Source organism: Cucurbita pepo, chromosome 7 (assembly GCF_057944985.1).
Source record: "Cucurbita pepo subsp. pepo isolate OVF chromosome 7, ASM5794498v1, whole genome shotgun sequence".
Classification (NCBI taxonomy): Eukaryota; Viridiplantae; Streptophyta; class Magnoliopsida; order Cucurbitales; family Cucurbitaceae; genus Cucurbita; species Cucurbita pepo.
The window spans coordinates 833,017-855,159 of NC_141804.1; the positions used below are offsets into that span (position 1 = coordinate 833,017).

At 38.0% G+C, this 22,143-nt stretch overlaps 3 protein-coding genes across 3 annotated transcripts; 2 read left to right on the plus strand and 1 right to left on the minus strand.

Annotated features, from left to right (window-relative positions):
- Positions 1-7,766: 7,766 nt before the first annotated feature.
- On the plus strand, positions 7,767-9,623 carry LOC111798736 (uncharacterized). Its single transcript, XM_023682053.2, has one exon. The coding sequence runs from the start codon at positions 8,120-8,122 to the stop codon at positions 9,500-9,502; it is 1,383 nt and encodes a 460-aa protein (XP_023537821.2). The 5' UTR covers positions 7,767-8,119; the 3' UTR covers positions 9,503-9,623.
- Positions 9,624-12,733: 3,110 nt separating this feature from the next.
- On the plus strand, positions 12,734-19,049 carry LOC111799177 (CBL-interacting serine/threonine-protein kinase 8). Its single transcript, XM_023682600.2, has 14 exons — positions 12,734-13,179; positions 14,125-14,187; positions 14,309-14,380; positions 14,493-14,600; positions 14,697-14,771; positions 14,866-14,919; positions 15,031-15,156; positions 15,848-15,937; positions 17,113-17,235; positions 17,489-17,608; positions 17,940-18,056; positions 18,376-18,432; positions 18,517-18,591; positions 18,695-19,049. The coding sequence occupies exons 1-14, from the start codon at positions 13,021-13,023 to the stop codon at positions 18,794-18,796; spliced, it is 1,341 nt and encodes a 446-aa protein (XP_023538368.2). The 5' UTR covers positions 12,734-13,020; the 3' UTR covers positions 18,797-19,049.
- On the minus strand, positions 19,016-21,854 carry LOC111799172 (putative pentatricopeptide repeat-containing protein At5g52630). Its single transcript, XM_023682592.2, has 2 exons — positions 21,599-21,854; positions 19,016-21,349 (listed from the first exon to the last, which is right to left on the minus strand). The coding sequence occupies exons 1-2, from the start codon at positions 21,692-21,694 to the stop codon at positions 19,151-19,153; spliced, it is 2,295 nt and encodes a 764-aa protein (XP_023538360.2). The 5' UTR covers positions 21,695-21,854; the 3' UTR covers positions 19,016-19,150.
- Between the last annotated feature and the right edge of the window lie 289 nt (positions 21,855-22,143).

Here is a 22,143-nt window from a genome sequence, read left to right on the forward strand (position 1 = left end):
GAGTTCATATATATAGGCACAAGTGAAAAGGCTTAATTCTTTAATTATGTCAAAAAAAAAAAAAAAAAAAAAAATCATCACAATAATTATATCTCTTTACGATAAATGGACGTGTCTTTTAATATTTATTTAAAGCTAATTTATTTTTGTCCCTCCAATTTTTAAAATATTTAATTAATTATTTTTGTTTAATAGATTAATAAGCACAAATTTTAAATTTTAAATTTTAAAATAATAAACTTAAATATGTGAATTAAATTATCTATAAAATATTTAATAAGCGAGTGTTTAATAGATGATAGACATAAATTTTAATTTAAAAACCAATAAATTAATTTTTTTTCCAGAATTTCAAATATGTAAAGTAAAATTGGCCATCAAAATTTTAATTTAAAAAAAATTATATCAAAATTATATATATATATATATATATATATATATATATATATATAATATAGGGTTCTATGGTCGGTCCGCGACCCCTGGATACCGAATGTGTTATTGGGTGATCTCGTAGTTCCTACGGGGTAGAGACGATGGGGTCGGTCCATGAATTTTCCTTCCTTTTGCCGCATTTCGCTCAAAGGGTTGAAGGGAGATAGTGCATCAAGCTGTTCGCAAGGCTCTTCCCCAGGGATCCTAGATGAGGGAACCCTAAGAGAGCCGCCGACTCCAACTACCGTCCACGTACGATCCATTCTAGATCCGATCAACTGCCCATCCTACCTCCTCTATGTTCTTGACAGCCCATCTTTGTCTCAGTAGAGTCTTTCAGTGGCATGTTTCGGTCCTCTTCCCCATTACTTAGAAACAGTGAGCCACCGGTTCATGTACAAGATACTATATATATATATTTTGAAATTTACAATTTTTTATTTTAAAAAAGGTTTATTTTTTAATATCTTTAATTTTATTGTATTATTATTTAATAAAAAGTGGTAAAATCATTATATTTTGAATAGAAAATTAAAATTTAATTTAAATTAAAAAGGGAAAATGGAATAACATAAATACCCAAACACAAGGGACAATGGATAATTAAATCTTTTGTCGTATTTAGATATTTGGGCCCTACTTGGAATTTTAATTAAAGTATATAATTATATAATTAGGTCCTGAATTTATATTGTTTTTTTTCTCTTTCTAATTCACGTGCTTAATGTACCAGAAATAGGAAAATATAATATAATTTATTAACGCCTAACATGCAAACAAAAAACAATGCACATTCTTATGCCCAACATTAATTATTGTACCTTTTGTAATCATTTATTTCATTTTAAATCCTATATTTTCACTCACTTAATTTCATCAAATTAATTTTAAAAATAAATAACAAAATTACCCATTAGCCCCCCAACTTTACAAATTTTATAAACCCGTCCTTTTTAAACCGAACATTTTCTTGTACAGTGCTCACCGAAAACCGCCTCACCCACTGGCATGTGGCTCTGTAGATGAACACGACTCTCTACAATGGCATGATATTGTCCACTTTGAGCATAAACTCTCGTGGCTTTGCTTTCAGCTTCCAAAAAAGTTCCGTACCAATGGAGAGAATATTCATTGATTATAAACCCATGATCGTTTTTTAAATTAGCCAACGTGTGACTTTCATCCCACCGTTCATCCGTACGTGTGAGAAGGGTTCAACAAGGAAAGGGAGGAAAAGGGTAAAGAATCTTTTAAAGCCAAGATATTGACACTTTTACCCTACGTGGGTGAAAGTGACCCAAAAAAAAAAAAAAAAAAAACTTTTATTTTAGAAAATTTAAATATATAAACCAACTCGACATGGACAAAATAAGTTTTATTATAACGGTCCAAGCCTACTGCTAACAGATATTGTCTTCTTTGGACTTTCCCTTTCGAGTTTTCCGTCAAAGTTTTTAACACCATCTTAAAACCATGAGCCTGACGACGATACGTATCGAGCAGAAGTAGACAATATCTGCTAGTAGTGGTCTTGGACGATTATAAATCATATCAGAACCAGGACCGGGGCGGTGTGCTAATGAGGACACTGACCCCCAAGGGGGGGATGGGACTGTGAGATCCCACATTAATTGGAGAGAGAAACGAAACGTTTCTTATAAGAGTGTGGAAACTTCTCTCTAGTAGACGGATTTTAAAGAGGACAGTATCTGCTAACAGTAGGCTTAAGCCGTTACATATTACTGAATTTTATGTCACACGGATACATAAATCGAACAGGGTCAACAACCATTTTTACATCTGAATTTAAGAGCATATACTCAAACTTTCAGAATTTGTAAACCGAATTATTGTGTTCATGAATTAACTCAACGATCAAAAGTGTTTTTTGTAAAGCGTAAGTAAAAAGTCATAGTAATAGTAATGTACTCTTGGAATAAGACAGGGTTACGGCAAGAAAGTACCAAAAGCTTGACCTAAAGGAATCTAATATTCACATGCTATAGCATACGGTAGTGTCATTTTGAGCTTAGATATTAACTTTTTATAAGAAAGGTCGAAGAAAAGTATGGCCATACCTATGTTGGTGCTATTATTTAACTCGGGAGAGGCAAACCCCTACTTTCTAGCTTTTACTTCATTACGTTTCGTCATCGAAATAATTAATCGGGAATTTTAAATATTTTATTTTATTTTATTTTATAAATGTTGAGTTAAAAAAAACTATTTTAATCATTTAATAATAATAATAGGTAAATTAATTAAATTAAATTCGAAATAAAAAAGTTAATAATTTTGTTGTGAAAAAGAAAAAGAACACAAAAAGAACACAAAAAGAAACTAAAAACTCGGATATAGAAAGTGACGTGGAGTTCTTGTTGGGACACGTGGCTTCTGTTGAAGGCTCGACCGCTTCCGACTAATTTTTCTATTTTAAATAATTCCAATATATATATATATATATATTTCTAATTTAATAATTTATGTCGTTTAATTGATTAATCAAAGAAATTAACTTTTAAAAATTTAAATAAACGATATTTTATCAATTAAATCATCTTAAAATGCCCCAAATAAATATTAAATTATTTTAAGATAAATTCCAATTATATCCTTGTTCCGAACTAACCAATCCAAAAAATTATAATTCAATAATATACTTGATTTTCTCATTTCTATCGAGTCCACTTCATAATCAAATTACACTTCCTTCAAACACGTGGCAAAAAGTTGGCAGGAGATTTGCGGTCCCTTTCCTTTCTAACCCCGTCACGATACGACGCCTAAACTCGAAGCTACGATTTCACAAATCCATTCAATTGGGTCTGGTCCTATTCGATTCAACTCGAGAATTTTGAAAGGCGACCGTTCTAACTCAACACGAGTAAATTAACCTTAATAAACGATATCGACTGTTTTAAAAATAGTTTTTTTTTTTTTTTTTATTAAGGAAAAAAAAAAGACAAGAAGTGATTGAGTTGAGTGATCACATGTGAAGAGGGAAAGGGAGACAAGAGATGACTCTAGCTACAATTTACAATGGCCTAAATCTAATGCATCTACCCTACTATTATCTTTTCTTAATTAATCATTAATATCCTAATTGTTAATTAATTAACACCCTAATTATGGCTAACTACCAGATAATTAGGTGTGTTTATGGGTCGAGTTGGGTCCGGTTGAAACATCTTTTGGATTCAACCCAATGATTCGGTTTATAAATTTTTTAAATAATAAACCCAACCCAATTCAACTGGATTAGTTGGTACGGTTCTGTTCACTCTGTCCTCACGGTATTACTTTATTCTCGATTACCCAAGAGTATTTAGCTTTGTAAGGTGCTCGTTGCTGATTCTGTAACGACCCAGATTCATTGCTAGCAGATATTGTCTTCTTTGGGCTTTTCCTTTCGGGCTTCCCCTCAAGGCTTTAAAACGCGTCTGCTAGTGGAAGGTTTTCCACGCCCTTATAAAGGGTGATTTGTTCTCCTCCACAACCAATGTGGGACATCACAATCCACCCCCTTTGGGGCCTAGTGTCCTTACTGGCACATCGCCTTGTGTCTACCCCCCTTCGGGGAACATCGAGAAGGCCGACACATCGTCCGGTGACTGGCTCTGATACCATTTGTAACGACCCAGATTCACCGCTAGCAAATATTGTCCTCTTTGGGCTTTCCCTTTCGGGCTTCCCTTCAATGCTTTAAAACGCGTCTGCTAGGGGAAAGTTTCCACACCCTTATAAACAGTGATTTGTTATCCTCCCCAACCAACGTGGGACATCACAGATTCACACAGGATTCCACGTGTCTTGGTCAAAGAGTAAGCTAGCGATGCCTCGGAGTAACTCGACTCGAACAGCATTTTAGTGGTTGGTTGAATTACCAAAAACACCCTAGATTAGTTAGAAGGGAAGCCTATTTAAAGAATGAAACAAAAATAAGCACAAAATTAGAAAGAAAACTTGATTAAGAATTAGAGTCAAATAAGGACATGAGTGGATCACGAGACCCCAATCCAATCGAATCCAACCCATAACCATCAGAGAGAGGGACAAAGACCCTACAATTACAGGGCTCTCCCACAAACCAAAACCGGGGTTTTCTCTCTCATCGATCAAAAGTGGTTTCATTAGATGTGGGTAAGGGAAAGAAAACCAGAAACCGGCATTTTCTCGGTCTAAAATGTAGAGAGAGAAGTGTCGTCTTGTAGTGGGTTGTTTGGATATGAAGGAAGAAAGGGGTGTGGGGGAGGTGGGGGATCCAAGTTCCTAAAGCTCTGATTCATGAGCAAGAGAAGAGAGGTAGCTACAGTTTAAAGTGGAGCTTTTTGAGGGAAAGTGTAGGGTTGGGTACCCTATATTTGGCGTTTAAGGACAAGGTTGATAATGCAATGGGAGTTGTTGAAGCTTCTTGTGTTCCTTCCTCCCTCCACCCGTCTATTCAACTTTTGCGAGATCCCACGTCGGTTGGAGAAAGTAACGAAATATCCGTTATAAGAGTTTAGAAACCTTTCTTTAGTAGACCCGTTTGAAAAAACTGTGAGGTTTATGGTGATACGTAACGAGCTAAAGTGAACAACATCTACTAGTGGTGGATTTGAGCTGTTACAAATAGATGGTATCAAAGCTAGACATGGTGGTGTGTCAGCGAGGACGCCGGGCACCTAGGTGGATTGTGAGATCCCACGTTGGTTGGAGAGAGGAACGAAATATTCGTTATAAGGATCTAGAAACCTTTCTTTAGTAGACCTGTTTAAAAAAATCGGGAGGCTTATAGTGTTACGTAACGGGCTAAAGTGAACAATATCTACTAGTCGTGGGTTTGAGCTATTACAAATAAATGGTATCAGAGCTAGACATGGCGGTGTGTCAACGAGGTGGATTGTGAGATCCCATGTTGGCTAGAGAGAGGAACGAAACATTACTTAAAAGGGTGTGGAAACCTCTTGTAAGTAGAGCTAGGCCCTAAGGGGAGTGGATTGTGAGATCTCACATTGGTTGGAGAAAGGAACAAAATATTTCTTATAAAAGCGTGGAAACTTCTCCCTATTAGACGCGTTTTAAAAAACTGTGGATAACAATGATACGTAACGGGCTAAAGCGAACAATATCTACTAACGGTGGGTTTGAGCTATTACAAATGATATAAGAGCCAAACACCGAGTAATATGCCAACGAGGACGTTGGGTCCCTAGATGGGTTGCAAGATCCTACATTGGTTGTAGAAAGGAACAATTACTTAAAAGGACATGAACCTCTCCCTAGTAGACGTTGAGCCCTAAGGGGGGTGGATTATGAGATATCACACCGGCTGGAGAGTGGAACGAAACATTCCTTATAAGAGCGTGAAAACCTCTCCCTATTAGACATGTTTTAAAAAACTGTGAGGATGATGACGATACGTAACGAGCCGAAGCAGTAATATCTACTGGCGGTGGGCTTGGGTTGTTACAAATGATATAAAAGCCAGACACCGAGCAATATGCCAGCAAGGGTCCGTAGATGGGTTGTGAGATTCTACATTGGTTGTAGAAAGGAACAAAACATTACGTAAAAGGGCGTGAAAACCTCTCCCTAATAAATACTGGGATCTAAGGGGGTGGATTATGAGATCTCACATCGACCGAAGAGGGGAACGAAACATTTGAGCGTGGAAACCTCTCCCTATTAGACGGGTTTGAAAAAACTGTGAGGATAACAACGATACGTAACGGGCAAAAACAACAATATCTACTAGCGGGCTACGGTCTTTGCCTCGATACTCAACTAGACCTTCGCCCATTTCTTTCGGGCTACGCATAAAGTTTTGACCTACTAATTTTAATATACCATTAAATTAAATTATTATTATTATTTCTTCTTTAATCTTAAGTTTAACGTGGTAGGAGGCATCCAGAGATAGAAACAAAAAAACCCTAAAAACCAGGGGCCGCTACATTTTGACTCTAATATATATATTTTAAAATAAATAATGCCCCAAAAATCAAACATTAATTAATCTGGAATTTTTAAAAATCCATGCTTTTAATTCACTCATGTTTTCTACAACATAAAGCTTCTAACCCATGTGCTCAATTTGCAAGTTTTTGTCTACTAATTTTCAAAAAAATTATCCGAACAAACAAGAAGTACATCAATAAACTGAGAGCGATGTTGAGAATATGATGACTAAAAAAGACTTAAAATAAGTAAAGGCTAATACTTATTCCAACTTTTATTTTTAGTGGCTCAATCATCAGAACTTTATAGTGGGTCTGTGTGACATGTCAGGAGGACATTTGAAATTTTTATTTTTTATTTTTTAAAATTGACTAAAATATTTAAGTTTGAATAATTGACTTTCAATAATTGGAAAAGATGGTTGAAAGAACGTGTTTTAACCTTTTCAATTGCATGGAAATTAGTGCGGTAATATATATTTTTTACTTTTTATTTTTAATCTGAGGTAAGAAATTAAATATCATATATATATATATATATATATATATATTCTTTTTGTAGAACTAAGTTCTTGGAATTGTTAAGGGTTTTTCTTTCACGGTGAGTTATTTTATTGTTCATTTTTTAAATTAGGGGTATTTTGGTAATTTTAACTGTATAAACTTTTGTTATTTTAATTGGGCCATTCTTTTTTCTCGGTTTTTGCTCCTAATGGGCTTACAGTCTCGGAAGTATCCAGCCCAAATTTTGTAACGTGACAGAAAAGTAAGTTGAGCCCAATATGAGGCCCAAGCCCAATATGAGGCTCAAGCCCAATATGAGGCCCAAGACCAACGCTCAGGTGGGCTACGCTTGGATTAGTATATAAATAACTAAATTAATAAAAATACTCACAAAATTTCCATTTAAAAAAATCCATTATTTTCAAATATTATTCTTAAACTAAAAAAAAAAAAAAAAAAAAAAAAAATACATTTACTAAACTATTAATATTATATTTAAAATATAGATTGAACTTTCAAAATCAATTAAAAAAATACTGTTTATTCTCCAGTATTTAAAAAATATTTTTAAAAATTTCATTAATACCGTTATATTTAAAAAAAAAACTTAAAATTATTTTAACATTTTTTTAAAAAGTTCAAAAATGTATTTACATTAATACCTCGTTTCAAAAATACTCATAAACTTTTCAACATTAAAACTTGTAGATAATTTATCAGATGTTTAATGGGAATTTTTTAAAATGTATTTTTAATTTTTTTTAGATCAAATTATTTTTGAAATACGATTTTAAAAAAAAAAAAATAGAAAAAAAACTATTTTTGGTCTTTATAGTACTAATAAATATTTAGTTTTAAAATTAAAAAGCCATTCTATATTAAGTGAGGGTATTACCGACATTTCGCATCTTCCAAATCAGAAATCCGCACAAACATCGCTGTCAAACTACTTGCCGTCCGCGCGCCTTAACGGTGGGACCCAACTATATGAGTCTGGTGGGCTCCACATAGCCGCAACTCTTACGCGCACGCAACCTCCGTCTCCCTTCTTCTTCCTCCTCGTCTCTCGGCCGTTACAGAATTTCCAGTTTCAGTTTCGGTTTTCAGTTTCTCCCCCAAATTCTCTCATCATCTCCAATGGCTGCCAAGCCCTAAACCCCTCTTCTTCCTCTTCTTCTTCTTCTTCTTCTTCTTCTTCTTCTTCCCTTTCCATTTTCGAACATTCTTCAATTCTTCCTCCAATGGATAACCACTCCTATTCCTCCTATGCCGATTCCCGCGGCTCCTCTCCCCGTTCCTGCGAAAACCCCTCTTGTGATGATCCTTCCTCCAACCTTAACGCCGGCAATGTTCCTCACAACTACAAAGTCAAGTTCATGTGTAGCTATGGCGGCAAGATTCATCCCAGACCTCACGACAATCAACTCACCTACACCGGCGGCGACACCAAGATTCTTACGGTCGATCGTAATATCAGTTTCTCCACGCTTTCCTCCAGGTTATCCTCTCTCTGTGATGTTACTGTTTGTTTAAAGTACCAACTCCCTGGTGAAGATCTCGATGCTTTGATTTCTGTAACCAACGATGAGGATCTTGAGCATATGATGTTGGAGTACGACCGGTTATATCGTGTTTTGAAGCCTGCGAGGTTGAGGCTTTTTCTGTTCCCTTTAAATCCACCTGCCTCGACGATTTTAGGCTCCTGGGATACAAAATCGGATAGGCAGTGGTTTGTGGATGCTCTGAATTCTTCGCGGACTCAGCCTCTGGAAGATTCGTCGCCGCCTGTGGATGCTACTGCATCGGCATCGAATCCTGATTTCTTGTTTGGATTTGATCATGGCTACCGTTTGGTTCCTGGCTCTGACTTGAAGGATTCGACCGCCATAGATACCGTGTCGACTACGGCAGTGTATAGCGTTTCTGCGGGATCTGATTGTGGATCTGAAGACCGTCAGGTGGTCGGAGAACCTGTTGTTTCTCCGTTGGAGTTTCAGGGCTTGCAGAGATTGCAAATGATGACTGAGAGAAAGAGCAATGTGACCAACTCCAAGACTTCTGCAGGCAATTCTCAACCACCACCACAAGTTACAGAGAAAATCGCTCCACCACCGGCGGCTGTTCCTCCGCCTGTACAAATGCCAGTACCTGCAGCATACTTCCCGGAGAGGCAAATGATCTCCGGTGGTTTTCCAGTGGCCAATGCTCCACCGATCGACCAGTCAGTATATATAATCCCCACTGCAGGGGGTTTATTTCAAGCTCAGACGCTCAGACCCATCAACAGACCAGTTGGGCACCAGCCTTATTATGGAATGCATGCCGCATACCATGAAGCCCAGGTTCACAGTTCGATGGCACCACAAGCTTCTCTTCAACAACCAAATGTTGGGGTGTACACCTCAGAAGGTTTTCAAATGATGCAGCCAAAGATTGCGGTAAATGAGGCAGGCTACGCTCAGATGGCGTATGACAACACTGGCAGACATGTCTACTTTACCACAGCACCACCGTATCAGACCATGGCTCCGGTGGCGGCAAATGGCAGATCCAGTGGCGGTGGTGGAGGCTCGTACAATCCGGAGGGTAATACGATTAACCCTTCCAAAGCCTCTGGTTTATAAAATCATTTTTCATTGTTCTTTAGTATATAATAAATGGGAGTTGTGGGTTTATGAATATGTATCGTCACTGCTTGATGTCTATATTGAAATGAAAAATGAAGGGATTTGCTGTGTTTAGGTAGCCATTTGTCACTACTAATCACCCCTCCACAACAATGATATGATATTTTACACTTTGACCATAAGCTTGAGTCGTTTTGATCTTCCTTTATCTAAAAGGTCTCAAACCAATAAACCCATGATCTTCCCCTTAATTAGCCAATATGAGACTCTCTCCCAACAATGCTCCCCTCTGACAAAGTACACCATAGAGCCTCCCCTGGGTCTATGTAGCCCTCGAACATCCTCCCTCCCAATAATTCCCAACAATCCTCCTCTCGAACAAAGTATATCATAGAGCTTCCCCTGGGTTTATGTAGCCCTCGAATAGCCCCCCTCCCAACAATCCTCCCTCAAACAAAGTACCTCATAGAGTCTTCTCTGGGGCTTATATAGCTTTCGAACACCCTCACTTTTATCGAGGTTCAACTCTTTCTTTGGAGTTATCGAACAAAGTACACCCTTGGTTCGACACTTGAGTCACTTTTGACTACATCTTCGAGCCCATCAACTTCTTCATTCGACACTTGAGGATTCGATTAATAGAACTAAGTCAAGGGCATGACTCTAATACCATGTTAGGAATGACGAATCTATGCAATGGTATGTTATTGTCCACTTTGAGCATAAACTCTAGTAGTTTTGTTTTCGATTTCTCCAAAAGGCCTCGTACCAATGTGAAGATGTATTTCTATAAATTTATGGTCTTCTCCTTAATTAGCCAATGTAGGATTATTTCCCAACAATCCTCGACACCTTCCACCAAATAAATCTGACCTCGAGGAACAGTGTTCCCTGTGTCCCCTCACTGTTCATGAGCCTTCTCCACTGTTTCTGTGCTGTAGAAACTCCGCAGGCCCTCCTAACATACTGTTCCGCTTGACCACAAACTTTTGATGCCTAATTTTGTGTAAATTGAGTGTCTATATTTGAGTAAGGTGTGCAGAGAAATAAAGGGAGACGATCAGTGGAATCAACACAAACAGGGTGAGATGGAGAACATGGGAAGAACAGGACAGGACAACTTGGTCAGCACCACCTCATCAGGTATGATTTTGAATATTTTAAGAAAGACTGATGATTGGATGAGATTGAATTCAGCTTAATATAATAGAATGTAATAGAATCATCATAAACCACTCTTTATGCCCATCACCAGTGGGAAATCTGTTGAGATTCCACACTAACTAGATTTGATTAAGAACAGGATTTTAAAGACTAGGAAATAAAGAATTCAATTGAAAATTTTAGTTTATTTTGAGTTCATTGACTATTGGAAACTCTAAGTTCCATCTTAGTTGAGAACCTTTGTTTGTCGGTTAAATTATTCTCTGTCCCATAGATTGAATTTTGTGTCTATTAGTGGAATGACCCAGGCCCACCGCTAGCAGATATTGTTCTCCTTGGACTTTCTCTCACGGGCTTCCCCTCACGGCTTTAAAACGGGTTTGCTAGGGGAAGGTTTACACACCCTTATATATATATATATGATGGTTTGTTCTCCTCCCCACCAATGTGGGACATCACAATCCACCTCCCTTCGGGGCCCAGCGTCCTCGCTGGTACTCGTTCTTTTCTCCAATCGATGTGGGACCCCGCCAAATCCACCCCCCTTTGGGGCCCGCGTCTTTACTGGCACACCACCTCGTGTCTACCCACCTTCAAGGAACAGCGAGAAGGTTGACACATTATCTACTGTCTGGCTCTGATACCATTTGTAACGACCCAGACCCGCCGCTAGCTGATATAGGGGAGAACAAACCATTAACACATGGTTTAATTTAACTTGTATTAAATATAAAATTAAACTAACTTTTTAAAGGTTAGAAAAAAAGAAAAAAAAAGCATATTTGATTAGTGGGGGGAGACATGATGATGGGAGATATGGAATAGATGGGGGAAGTGGAAAAGTGGGCCTTTTTGGTTCTGCCTTGCTGCTTTCCTCTCAAAAGAAATTAGGTTTTGAGTGCCAACTAAGGAGACCATCCTCATTTCCTTTTCATTTTCTCCACAACTCATCCATCTACCTTTAGTGCTCTATTTTTTTTTTTCCTTCTTAATAATAATAATAATAATAAAAACATCAACCCTACCCGAACACATCGACTTTGCTAACAACTTAAATTTTCTGTTAGTAAATATCGTCTATTTTAGCTCATTATGTATCTTTGTCATGATCTTACAATTCACTCTTCTTGTGGGCTCAACGTTCTCACTAGCACACCGCTCGGTGTCTGACTATGATACCATTTGTAACAGTCCAAGCCCACCGCTAGCAGATATTGTCTACTATGGCTCGTTACGTATCGTCGTCAGCCTTGCGACTTTAAAACGCATTTGTCAACTTCTTCCTACCAATAGTTATATACTCTGACCCGTTGTTGTTATTCTGCTTGCATATATAACACCTCATTCAAAATTTCTCTCTGCCCTCGTTTTCTAAAACCTTCTTCTTAAACCGAGGCCAGAGGCTCGAGCATACATCGCTTGGAGAGTGAGTGCCGCACAATCGCAAGTCCTATGACATCAAAACTGCGATTGTGACACATGGTATCAACATTTTAGTTATAAACATTTCTTTTTATAAAAGATGACGTATTTGATGATGCAACTCATCACAAAATACATTATTTCATTATACTATTTTTTTTTATAAATTGTAAAAAAAACATTTAATTTAATTCAATTAAATTTAAGTAAATAAATTAATTTAGACACTAAAATCTACCGTTATTATTATTATTTTTTTAAAAAGAGAACAATTTAGTATTTTTTTTTCCTAAGTAATTTCTAAATATGAACTCAAAAAATAAAAAAAATAAAAAAAGGTTGAGAAATTATGTAAATATATGAATAATATTCAATTTATTGAAGTCTATTTTCCAAAAAAAAAAAAAAAAACATCTTGAGATCCTAATTTTTTTATTTTAATTTTTTTTATATTTGTTTGGTTAGAAAATTACAAAAAAAAAAAAAAAAAAAAAAAAGTTCCTTTCTTGTCGTAAATTCCTGGAATCCAGGAAAAAAGAAATTTCATTCGATTAAAAATTATATATATATTTTTTTCTTTTTGTGTTGAATTAAAATTAAATTTCTCACAAATTTATATTTAATGTTAAAAAAGTCATATATTTCAGCAGGCAGCTTTGAAGTTACAGTTTCACATCTTCATAGACTGCTTTAGAAGAGTAAAATAAAGAATCGAATTCCTTTCTCCAACAAGAGCTAAAGAAGAAATCAATTCACCAACCTCCACAATTTCGTTTCGTTCTATGCATTTTTCACGTTTGCGAGCGGTAGATCTTCTTTGAAAGGGCTTTGATTAGCGAAGCTTTTGTGTAAAGCACAGTGCGAATGCTGAGATCGAGTTCTAGAGATTAGAATCTTTGCCGCCGGAGCGGAGGAGATCAACGGCGGAGATGGTGGTTAGAAAAGTCGGCAAATACGAGGTCGGGAGGACGATTGGGGAAGGTACGTTTGCGAAGGTGAAGTTCGCTCAGAATACTGAGACTGGCGGGAGTGTTGCTATGAAAGTTCTCGATCGGAGCACCATAATCAAGCACAAGATGGTTGAACAGGTCTGTATCTTCTCTCTAATCTTTGTGCGGAGAAATGGAAGTTTGTTCATTCTTAAACTTAGAAGAGAACTGGAGTGAAATAGGGAGAATTCGCCTCCGTAATTTGCTTTATATGACTGCATCATTTCTGCGCCGCAAAATGTTTTCAATTCCGTCGCTCTCTGAGCTACTGCAGCTATCAATTCAAGCTGAGATAATGAAATTAAGCGTGTATAGAGTTAAAATGTTTCAGAGTTAGCTATCAAAACGATATTGGCTGTGATTAATTACATGCTTCAATGATATCGATTATCTGATATCACGCTCCGGCTATGTACTTTTATCCTCTTTGTAAATTAGATTATATTTAGTATCATAGTGAATGTAAATAGCAATGATTGAGCTCAAGGATTCGGATGGGCTTCATCTGTAATCATCCTCGGGTTTCTCTAACAACAGTGAATTGAGCCGTGAAAACCTTGTTTATCCCTCACGTAGCCGCTTTCAATCACTATGTTGAAGAAGAGGAAAAATAACGTACTGATGTCTTGATCTTCGAATGAAGGAAAATGACTTGCTACTTTGTACTGTTGAATAAAGCTGGAAACATTATCGGACGAGGAATCTTACTGTTCTTGATGTGAACTCTATCTGTCTGTAGCTTTTGTACCTTTATTTTGAATAGTGCTAATAATTGGTCAGTGACGAAGTGGTCGTAAGAACGAATTCATACACGGACACCATCTTTGAAAAACAATGTAACATTCTTTAGATGAATCCTTGATTGAGCTAGACATGTTTATTTCATAAGCTTCTAACTTTTAATGTTTCAAGTTGTCCTACTAATGTTCTTCATACTTCTCTTTTGCAAGCTACATTCTTAGTCTTTCGTCTTAATCTTTTTCGATATTTGATCATGTAAAATTTCAAGCGCTTCTTCCTATAACTGTTATTAATATTCTGCAGATAAAGAAGGAGATTTCTATCATGAAGCTTGTGAGGCACCCTTATGTTGTTCGTCTTCATGAGGCATGGAATAAATTTCTGAAGTATCTATTCTCAATTATTATTCTGCCTCTTCTCTAGACATTGGGTTTGAACGTCCTTTTTCTTGTTTAACACTGGCTACACAATCTATTTTGGTTTTTAGGTTCTTGCAAGCCGTACGAAGATTTATATAATCTTGGAGTACATTACTGGTGGTGAATTGTTCGACAAAATAGTGAGTAATTCAAATAAAGAAGCCTTATTTAAGGAAGATGAGCCATTTGAAAATTTGAAACTATTAATTATTTTGTATTTCTATAGTTCATGATGTAATCCATATTCTGCAGGTTCATCATGGACGCCTTAGTGAAGCTGAATCTAGGAGATATTTCCAACAGCTAATCGATGGTGTAGATTATTGCCACAGCAAGGGAGTATATCACAGAGATTTAAAGGTCTAACTATTTCAATTGGCTGAGATCTTGGAGAAAATATTATTTCTGAGAATTGGAAAAGGAATCTCATCATTTTCTTTTTTTTTTTTCAAGCAGCCTGAAAATCTGCTACTGGACTCCCTAGGTAACTTAAAGATCTCAGATTTTGGCCTGAGTGCATTGCCCGAACAAGTAAGACATTTTAATGGTTCTTAGTTACCCAGAAATAGGCTTCTCATGTAATTTTTAGATACTACAACTGATAGTTGATTGTATTTGCTGACAGGGAGTTAGCCTACTCCGTACGACATGCGGTACTCCAAACTATGTAGCACCAGAGGTAATATGTTGGTATCTAAAAGCTTGTTAAATCAAAATTTACACAAATTGGTGATTACATTTATAAGCTTGCATTTTGGGTTGATTCTCAACCATTTTATTTCTCATGTAGGTGCTCAATCACAAGGGTTATGATGGGGCTATGGCAGATGTTTGGTCCTGTGGGGTAATTCTTTATGTGTTGATGGCAGGATATCTTCCATTTGATGAGCTTGATCTCACCACGTTATATAGTAAGGCATGAACATTTTGTCATATTATCCTTAATCTACTTCACCTTTTTACGCTGCATTTTCTATTGAAACATTGAGACGTTATCAACATCTATCTTGGGAGTAAATTGCAATCAACGCTAGGGCATGATGAGTGATTTCTTGTGGAAAAAAAAAAAAAAAAAAAAAGTTCCCACTATGTAGATCAACCCGTGAAAGCACTTAAACTATACAACAATCTATTTGTCATCTGTTTTGGTCGGACAATATTTGCTAGCGGTGTGTTTGGGCTGTTACAAATGGTATCAGAGCCAGACACCAGGCGGTGTACTAGCGAGGATGTTGGGCTCGAAGGGGTGGATTGGGGGTTCCACATCGATTGGAGAGGGGAATGAGTGCCAGCAAGGACGCTGGGTCCCGAAGGGGGATGGATTGTAAGGTCCTCCATCGGCTGAAGAGGGGAACGAAGCATTCTTTATAAGGGTGTGAAAATCTCTCCGTTTCAAGAACCTTGAGGGAAAGCCCAAAAGGGAAAACCCAAAGAAGACAATATTTGGTAGCGTGGGCTTGAACTGTTACAATTTTTGTTGGATTTAAATCAGGATGCGAGGGCCTCTCGTAGGTTCTTTATTTTTAATCGATCTAAATTCTTGTGAATTTCTCTACAATCAACATGCATGTCAATGCTCGACTAACACTGTCATTTGCCTTCTGCAGATTGAGAGAGCCGAATTTTCATGTCCATCTTGGTTTCCTGTGGGGGCAAAAGCCTTGATCCATAGAATATTTGACCCCAATCCTTCAACTGTAAGTATGGATTGCCTGACATGACGTCCTCTATGCATAAGCACTCGAACATTCTCTATGACTTCAATTTTCTGTTATGTTATGAAAAAAAGAAATAGTTCATGGTTTCTGCTGTGCATTTCAGCTACTTAATTAAAAAATGTCTACAAAAATTACCAAGAGACCTCAATGTTCTTTGTGACATTGCGTTTGAGGCAATAGATGTAGCAAACATTATGATTATTAGTTCTACTAATGGGCTTGCGAATTTCAGCACTGCAGCATTATTATATCATATTAGTAACAAATCAATTAGTACCCTCGGAAAGCACTATTTTCTTTAATAGCTCACCGAATCACGTTTTTAGTGTTGTTGCCTCTCTATATTGTTTTCTTGTTGTTAGTCTTATGAACTTGAGATCCCACATCGGTTGGAGAGGGGAACGAAACATTCCTTGGAAACCTCTCCTTAATGGACGCGTTTTAAAACCTTGAGGGGAAGCCCAAAGAGGACAAGATCGGCTAGCGGTGGGCTTGGATTGGTACAAATGGTATTAGAGTCAGACATTGGCTGGTGTGCCAGCAAAGACGCTGGGCTCCCAATGGGATGAATTGTGAGATCCCACATCGGTTGGAGAGGGGAATAAAACATTCCTGGTAAACCTTGAGGGGAAGCCCAGAAGGGGAAGCCCAAAGAGGACAAGATCTGCTAGCGGTGGGCTTGAATTGGTACAAATGGTATTAGAGTCAGACATTGGCTGGTGTGCCAGCAAAGACGCTGGGCTCCCAATGGGATGGATTGTGAGATCCCACATCGGTTGGAGAGGGGAATAAAACATTCCTGGTAAACCTTGAGGGGAAGCCCAGAAGGGGAAGCCCAAAGAGGACAAGATCTGCTAGCGGTGGGCTTGAATTGGTACAAATGGTATTAGAGTCAGACATTGGCTGGTGTGCCAGCAAAGACGCTGGGCTCCCAATGGGATGGATTGTGAGATCCCACATCGGTTGGAGAGTGGAATAAAACATTCCTGGTAAACCTCTCCACGCGTTTTAAAACCTTGAGGGGAAGCCCGAGAGGGAAAACCTAAAAAGGACAATATTTGCTAGCGGTGAGCTTGGGCTGGTACATGAACTGATAGCAGACACATTATTCGAGTATTTGTACTGTCTGATAAGCTCTGTTTTCTTCCGTGTAGCGTATTACCATTGAGCAGATCAGAGAGGACGAGTGGTTCATGAAAAATTATGTTTCAGTCAAACATTTCGAAGATGAAGATGTAAATCTGGATGACGTAAATGCTGTCTTCGATGATCCTGAGGTCGGTAAGGATTTGGGTACTATATTGGCATCTATGTGAACTGGGATTTTGGGTATTGTAGAGTTTGAAGATTAGCCAACAACTATGTCATATTTTGGTTCCCAGGCCATGAATTACTTTCAAGCAATTCGATAATAAAAATGATGAGTTTGATTTAACAATTCAATCATATTTTATTGAATTTGAGATCGATTTCTACTGTTGCTGTAGTTATTATCAACATGTTTTCCTGACTCACAAAATTTGTACATAGGAACAAAGGACCGAAGAAGAACGTGGTAACGAGGACATGAGCCCGCTCGCCCTTAATGCATTTGATTTAATAATTTTATCTCAAGGCTTAAACCTCGGAACGATGTTTGACCGTGGCCAGGTATGGTTGGGTGTTTTACTAGACGTCTTATTTTCATGTAAAATATGTAGCCAAATAGGGTCAATTTACCTCCTATGTTAAAGAGCCTCACTTGTCTAACACGGTTATAACTCATTGATAATTGACATATTCTCCTTCTCGTAGATCGGAGGTTCGAATAGCTTGTTACAAATTGTTAACTCGTACTCCGACTCAACATTAAGCATATATGTCCTTTATCTCTGATTGACTATATCATGCTCGGATCATTTTACATCATGTTGGTATAAGAAAGTTCGGTATGCATATCTTTCTCGAGAATTGAAGGTTGAATTTCTTTGGATTATGGTAGGATACTATGAAGTACCCAACACGCTTCGTCTGCCAAAAGCCCGCAAAGGTTTTATTATCAACTATGGAAGTTGTAGCTCAATCAATGGGTTTCAAGACACACATTCGTAATTACAAGGTAATCCTTTTGAAGTGAATCCTTTGTTGAGGATGGTTAGGAGGGAGTCCCACATTGGCTAATTTAGGGAATGATCATAGGGTTATAAGTAGGGAATACATCTCCATTGGTATGAGACCTTTTTGGGAAGCCGAAACAAAGTCATGAGAGCTTACGCTTAAGGTAGACTATATCATACCATTGTGGAGAGTCGTAATTCCTAACATCCTTATTATTCTATCTGGCTATCCACACTATTCTATGTACACGGATTACACTAGGAATACGGCAGGCCCCTCCGGTGTTCTAATCTCTTAACTAAGCTTCTGGTGAATCTCAGATGAGAGTAGAAGGCCCATCAGCAAGCAAGAGTTCTTATTTCTCAGTTATTATGGAAGTATGTTTCTCGTTTTTTCGCACAAAAACTTCTACCGTTACCATTTTCTGTTCTTCGACTTTGATCTGAAACATTTTCCTGTAGATTTTCGAAGTCGCTCCCACGTTCTTTATGGTGGACATTCAAAAAGCAGCTGGGGAAACCAGCGAGTACCTCAAGGTATGTCATAATAGATTCTTCACATTGCCTTCGGTTGTCGAATGTCAATCAACTTATACGCGTCTTATCTTATATATTGAAACTTTGTCGTCGAATGTCGCAGTTCTACAAGAGCTTTTATAGCAATCTTGAAGACATCATCTGGAAACCTTCAATCGACACCAGCAAACCCAGAACCGCCAAGAACAAGACTAAAAAACGCTGATTTCGTGTGCATCAAGGCTGGAAACAGCATTATCTAACCAGAGGAAGACCAAAACAGTATGATGTTAAGATATGTTTACGGTCTTTAATTACTTATACCTTGCTGTTCTTTGAGCCAGAAGAGAACAGATCCTAGGAAATTTGTATGAGTATTTGTATATACCATCATCTAGATTTGTTAAAATCTCTTTCCAAATTAGCTGACCTACCCCTTCTCATCTATACAAAGAAGGAACAATGGTGTTGCCATTAAATTGTCTTGAAATCGGCTTCATACGAATATTTCGACAGCTCAATGTCACTAGGTTTGTACAAAATTTAAGTTCGTGTCTCACCCTGTTCTTCACCAAGGACGTTACAGAAGATCTCCGAAACCTCTACAAGAACAGTATCCGTTCGAAAACTTGTGAAGCTGCTTCCTATCTCGGATGACGATTTCCCTGCCTGTCAATAATGAAATGAATCGGATAAAATTATGGCAATCCCTACACATGGTGATGCTCTTGACAACCCGAATTGGGGTAGCTGTTGGCAAGTTTAACAAACCAAAAGCAACAGCTAACTTTTCGCTGTGATAAATGGTGGAGGAGAACGCCGTTTCCTCGCCTTTCTCCTCTTCGGTTAGCTCCATATATTGAACTGGCTCGTAACCAAGAGGTTTTACTTCGTCGAGTAAAGTCTCCAACAGCTCGTACATCTCTGCTGTTTGATAGTGTGATTTGTCATTGGGTTTAAATGAATAAACTTTTTCTTTGATGGTAATCCAGCTCCAGTCCTTCAACTTTCCAAGCTTTTCTTCTGTCATTAATTTCCTCACTTTGGAAACATCCTTCCATCTCCCTGCAGAGATGTACATATTTAGCAGAGAGACGTAGGTCTCGGTGTCTTTCGGCCTGAGTTTGAGTAACTGCTCGGCAGCGTAAAACCCCAATTCGGAGTTCCCGTGACTTCGACATCCTGCAATTATCATGGACCATATAACTTCATTAGGCTCAAAGTTCATCTTCTTGACTACATCAAAAGCTTCTTCCACCAGACCCAACCTCATATACATGTCAATCATGCATGCAAAATGGTCCATTACAGGCTCAATCTTGTACTGCTTCTGCATTACTTCAAAGTAATACAGTGCTTCATCCACCAAACCACCATGGCTACAAGCTGATAGAACACCCACAAAAGTGATCTTGTTTGGTTCAACTCCAGCCAGTCTCATATCTTCGAAGACCCGAAGTGCTTGCTGAGACAAACCGTGTTGTGCGAGTCCCGTAATCATCGAAGTCCATGATATCAAAGTTCTTGAAGGCATCTCCAAGAAAGCTTTACTCGCCTCATCAATACTTCCACATTTGTTATACATACTAACCAATGCAGTTCCCACAACAACATCTGCCAAAACACCACTCTTAATGATCTGAGCATGAACTTGTTCCCCTTGTTCTAAGGCTACCAGTCTACTACAAACACTCAAAACACTGGAGAAAGTGAACAGATCAGGTTTGATACCCGAGTGATATAATTTCTGGAACATATTAAGTGCTGTGGATCCACTCTTGTGAGCTGCAAGATCATCTTCAGCAGCATCCATCATTTTTGCATGCCCTGCAATCATTGAATTCCATGTAATCAAATTGGGGGTCTCCATACCTTCGAACAATTTCTGAGCCTCAATAAGCCATCCACATTTCAGGTATAAGTACATGACAGAACTGTTTATAGGTATGCTTGAACCATAACCAAGCTTAATGCTTAGTGAATGGATCTGTGCTCCTAGACTCAACGTTTGCATCACACAGCAAGTGCTCAAGACACTGGCGAAAGTATACTCGTTCGGTTCCACGCCTTCCGAGAGCATCTCGGTAAAGAAACTTAAACTCCGAGTTGCTTGACCATTATCACCACAGGCAGATACAACTGAAGTCCATGAAATGACATTCTTTTCCTTAATTTTCTGGAAGGCCCTGATAGCGAGTTCCAAGCATCCGAATTTAGAATAGAAGCTAGACAGAGAGTTGCCAATACTAGTATCAAAATCTAAGTGATACTTGATGATATATGCATGAACTTGCTTCCCCAATTCGATAGATTGCAAGGAAGAACAAGCATTCAACACTATTCCGAGTGTAAAATTTGTAGGATAAGCTCCAGCCTGCAACATTTCGATGAATACTTTAAGAGCAACCAGAGGCTGCGAATTCTGAACATAACCAGTCACTAGAGTAGTCCAGGCAACGACATTTCTTCGAGGCAAATTATCAAACACTTTGCGAGCATGTTCCATGACTCCACATTTCGCATAAACATTAACAAGATTCGTCATTACAAATAGGTCTTCATGAGTTCCAGTTTTTACGATATGACCATGGATAATTTCCGTTTCTGCTGCTAATTTTCTGTCTATGCATTCTTGCAACAACGGAACATAGTAAGAAGTTTTGACCGTCGTACCTTCTTTCAAGAGAGACAGCGCTTCACGGAAGTCTACAAACTTCGGCTCCGCATCAACATTCAGTTGGATTAGCGACTGATTTTTCTGATTCGGCACGCTAGCACTCTGCAGTATATCATCGAATCAAAAAAACGACAGATCGAGAAAACGAAGCAGGCTAAATTCACATTCCATACGTTTAGTTACGAACAAATTAATAATCCAACACTCAGAATCCACAGTTTCACACTCCAACTCAACTGATCTATCTCACAATCCAAGAACAGAAGTCCGTAAGATCAATTCGAGTATTTTCAAAAGAATTTTTCATTTCAAGTCAATCATGACTCCACCGAAAGCAAGCAAAAAGAGTACCTTATCCTTGAGGAGAAGGCTGGTAGAATGTCGCTTTCTTACGTCGGAATCGAGGTTGAGAGGAGCAGTGAAGGTAACAGAAGGCAAGGAAGCCATGGAAGGAAGAAGGAGAAGGAATTACATAACAATGGCGGGGTGTTTATCCTTTCCCCATCCAATCTAATCCGCACACCATGAATTGTGGAGGGAACGGCCTCTTTGCTACTTCGCTTTACGGGCGTTCCAACTTTTCGCTGCCACGCCCACTCCGGTTCACCGTTGCGGTTAAATTTTGTTTTTATAGAAGATTAAAATAATTGTGTGCATTTAAAAATTTAAAAATATTTAATAAATTAATTAAATTTATATCCTTATCATTTCAAAACTTAATTTTTAATTATTATTATTATTATTATTATTTGTTTAATACACTCCATGAATTTCTTTTATTTTATGGCTAATAGAATATCGAATCTATGGGGACATTGAATTCGGATTCTCAGTCCCGATCTAAACCCTAGCATAGGTCGTTACAAATTGTATCATACTGATGCCTCTCCCAATAA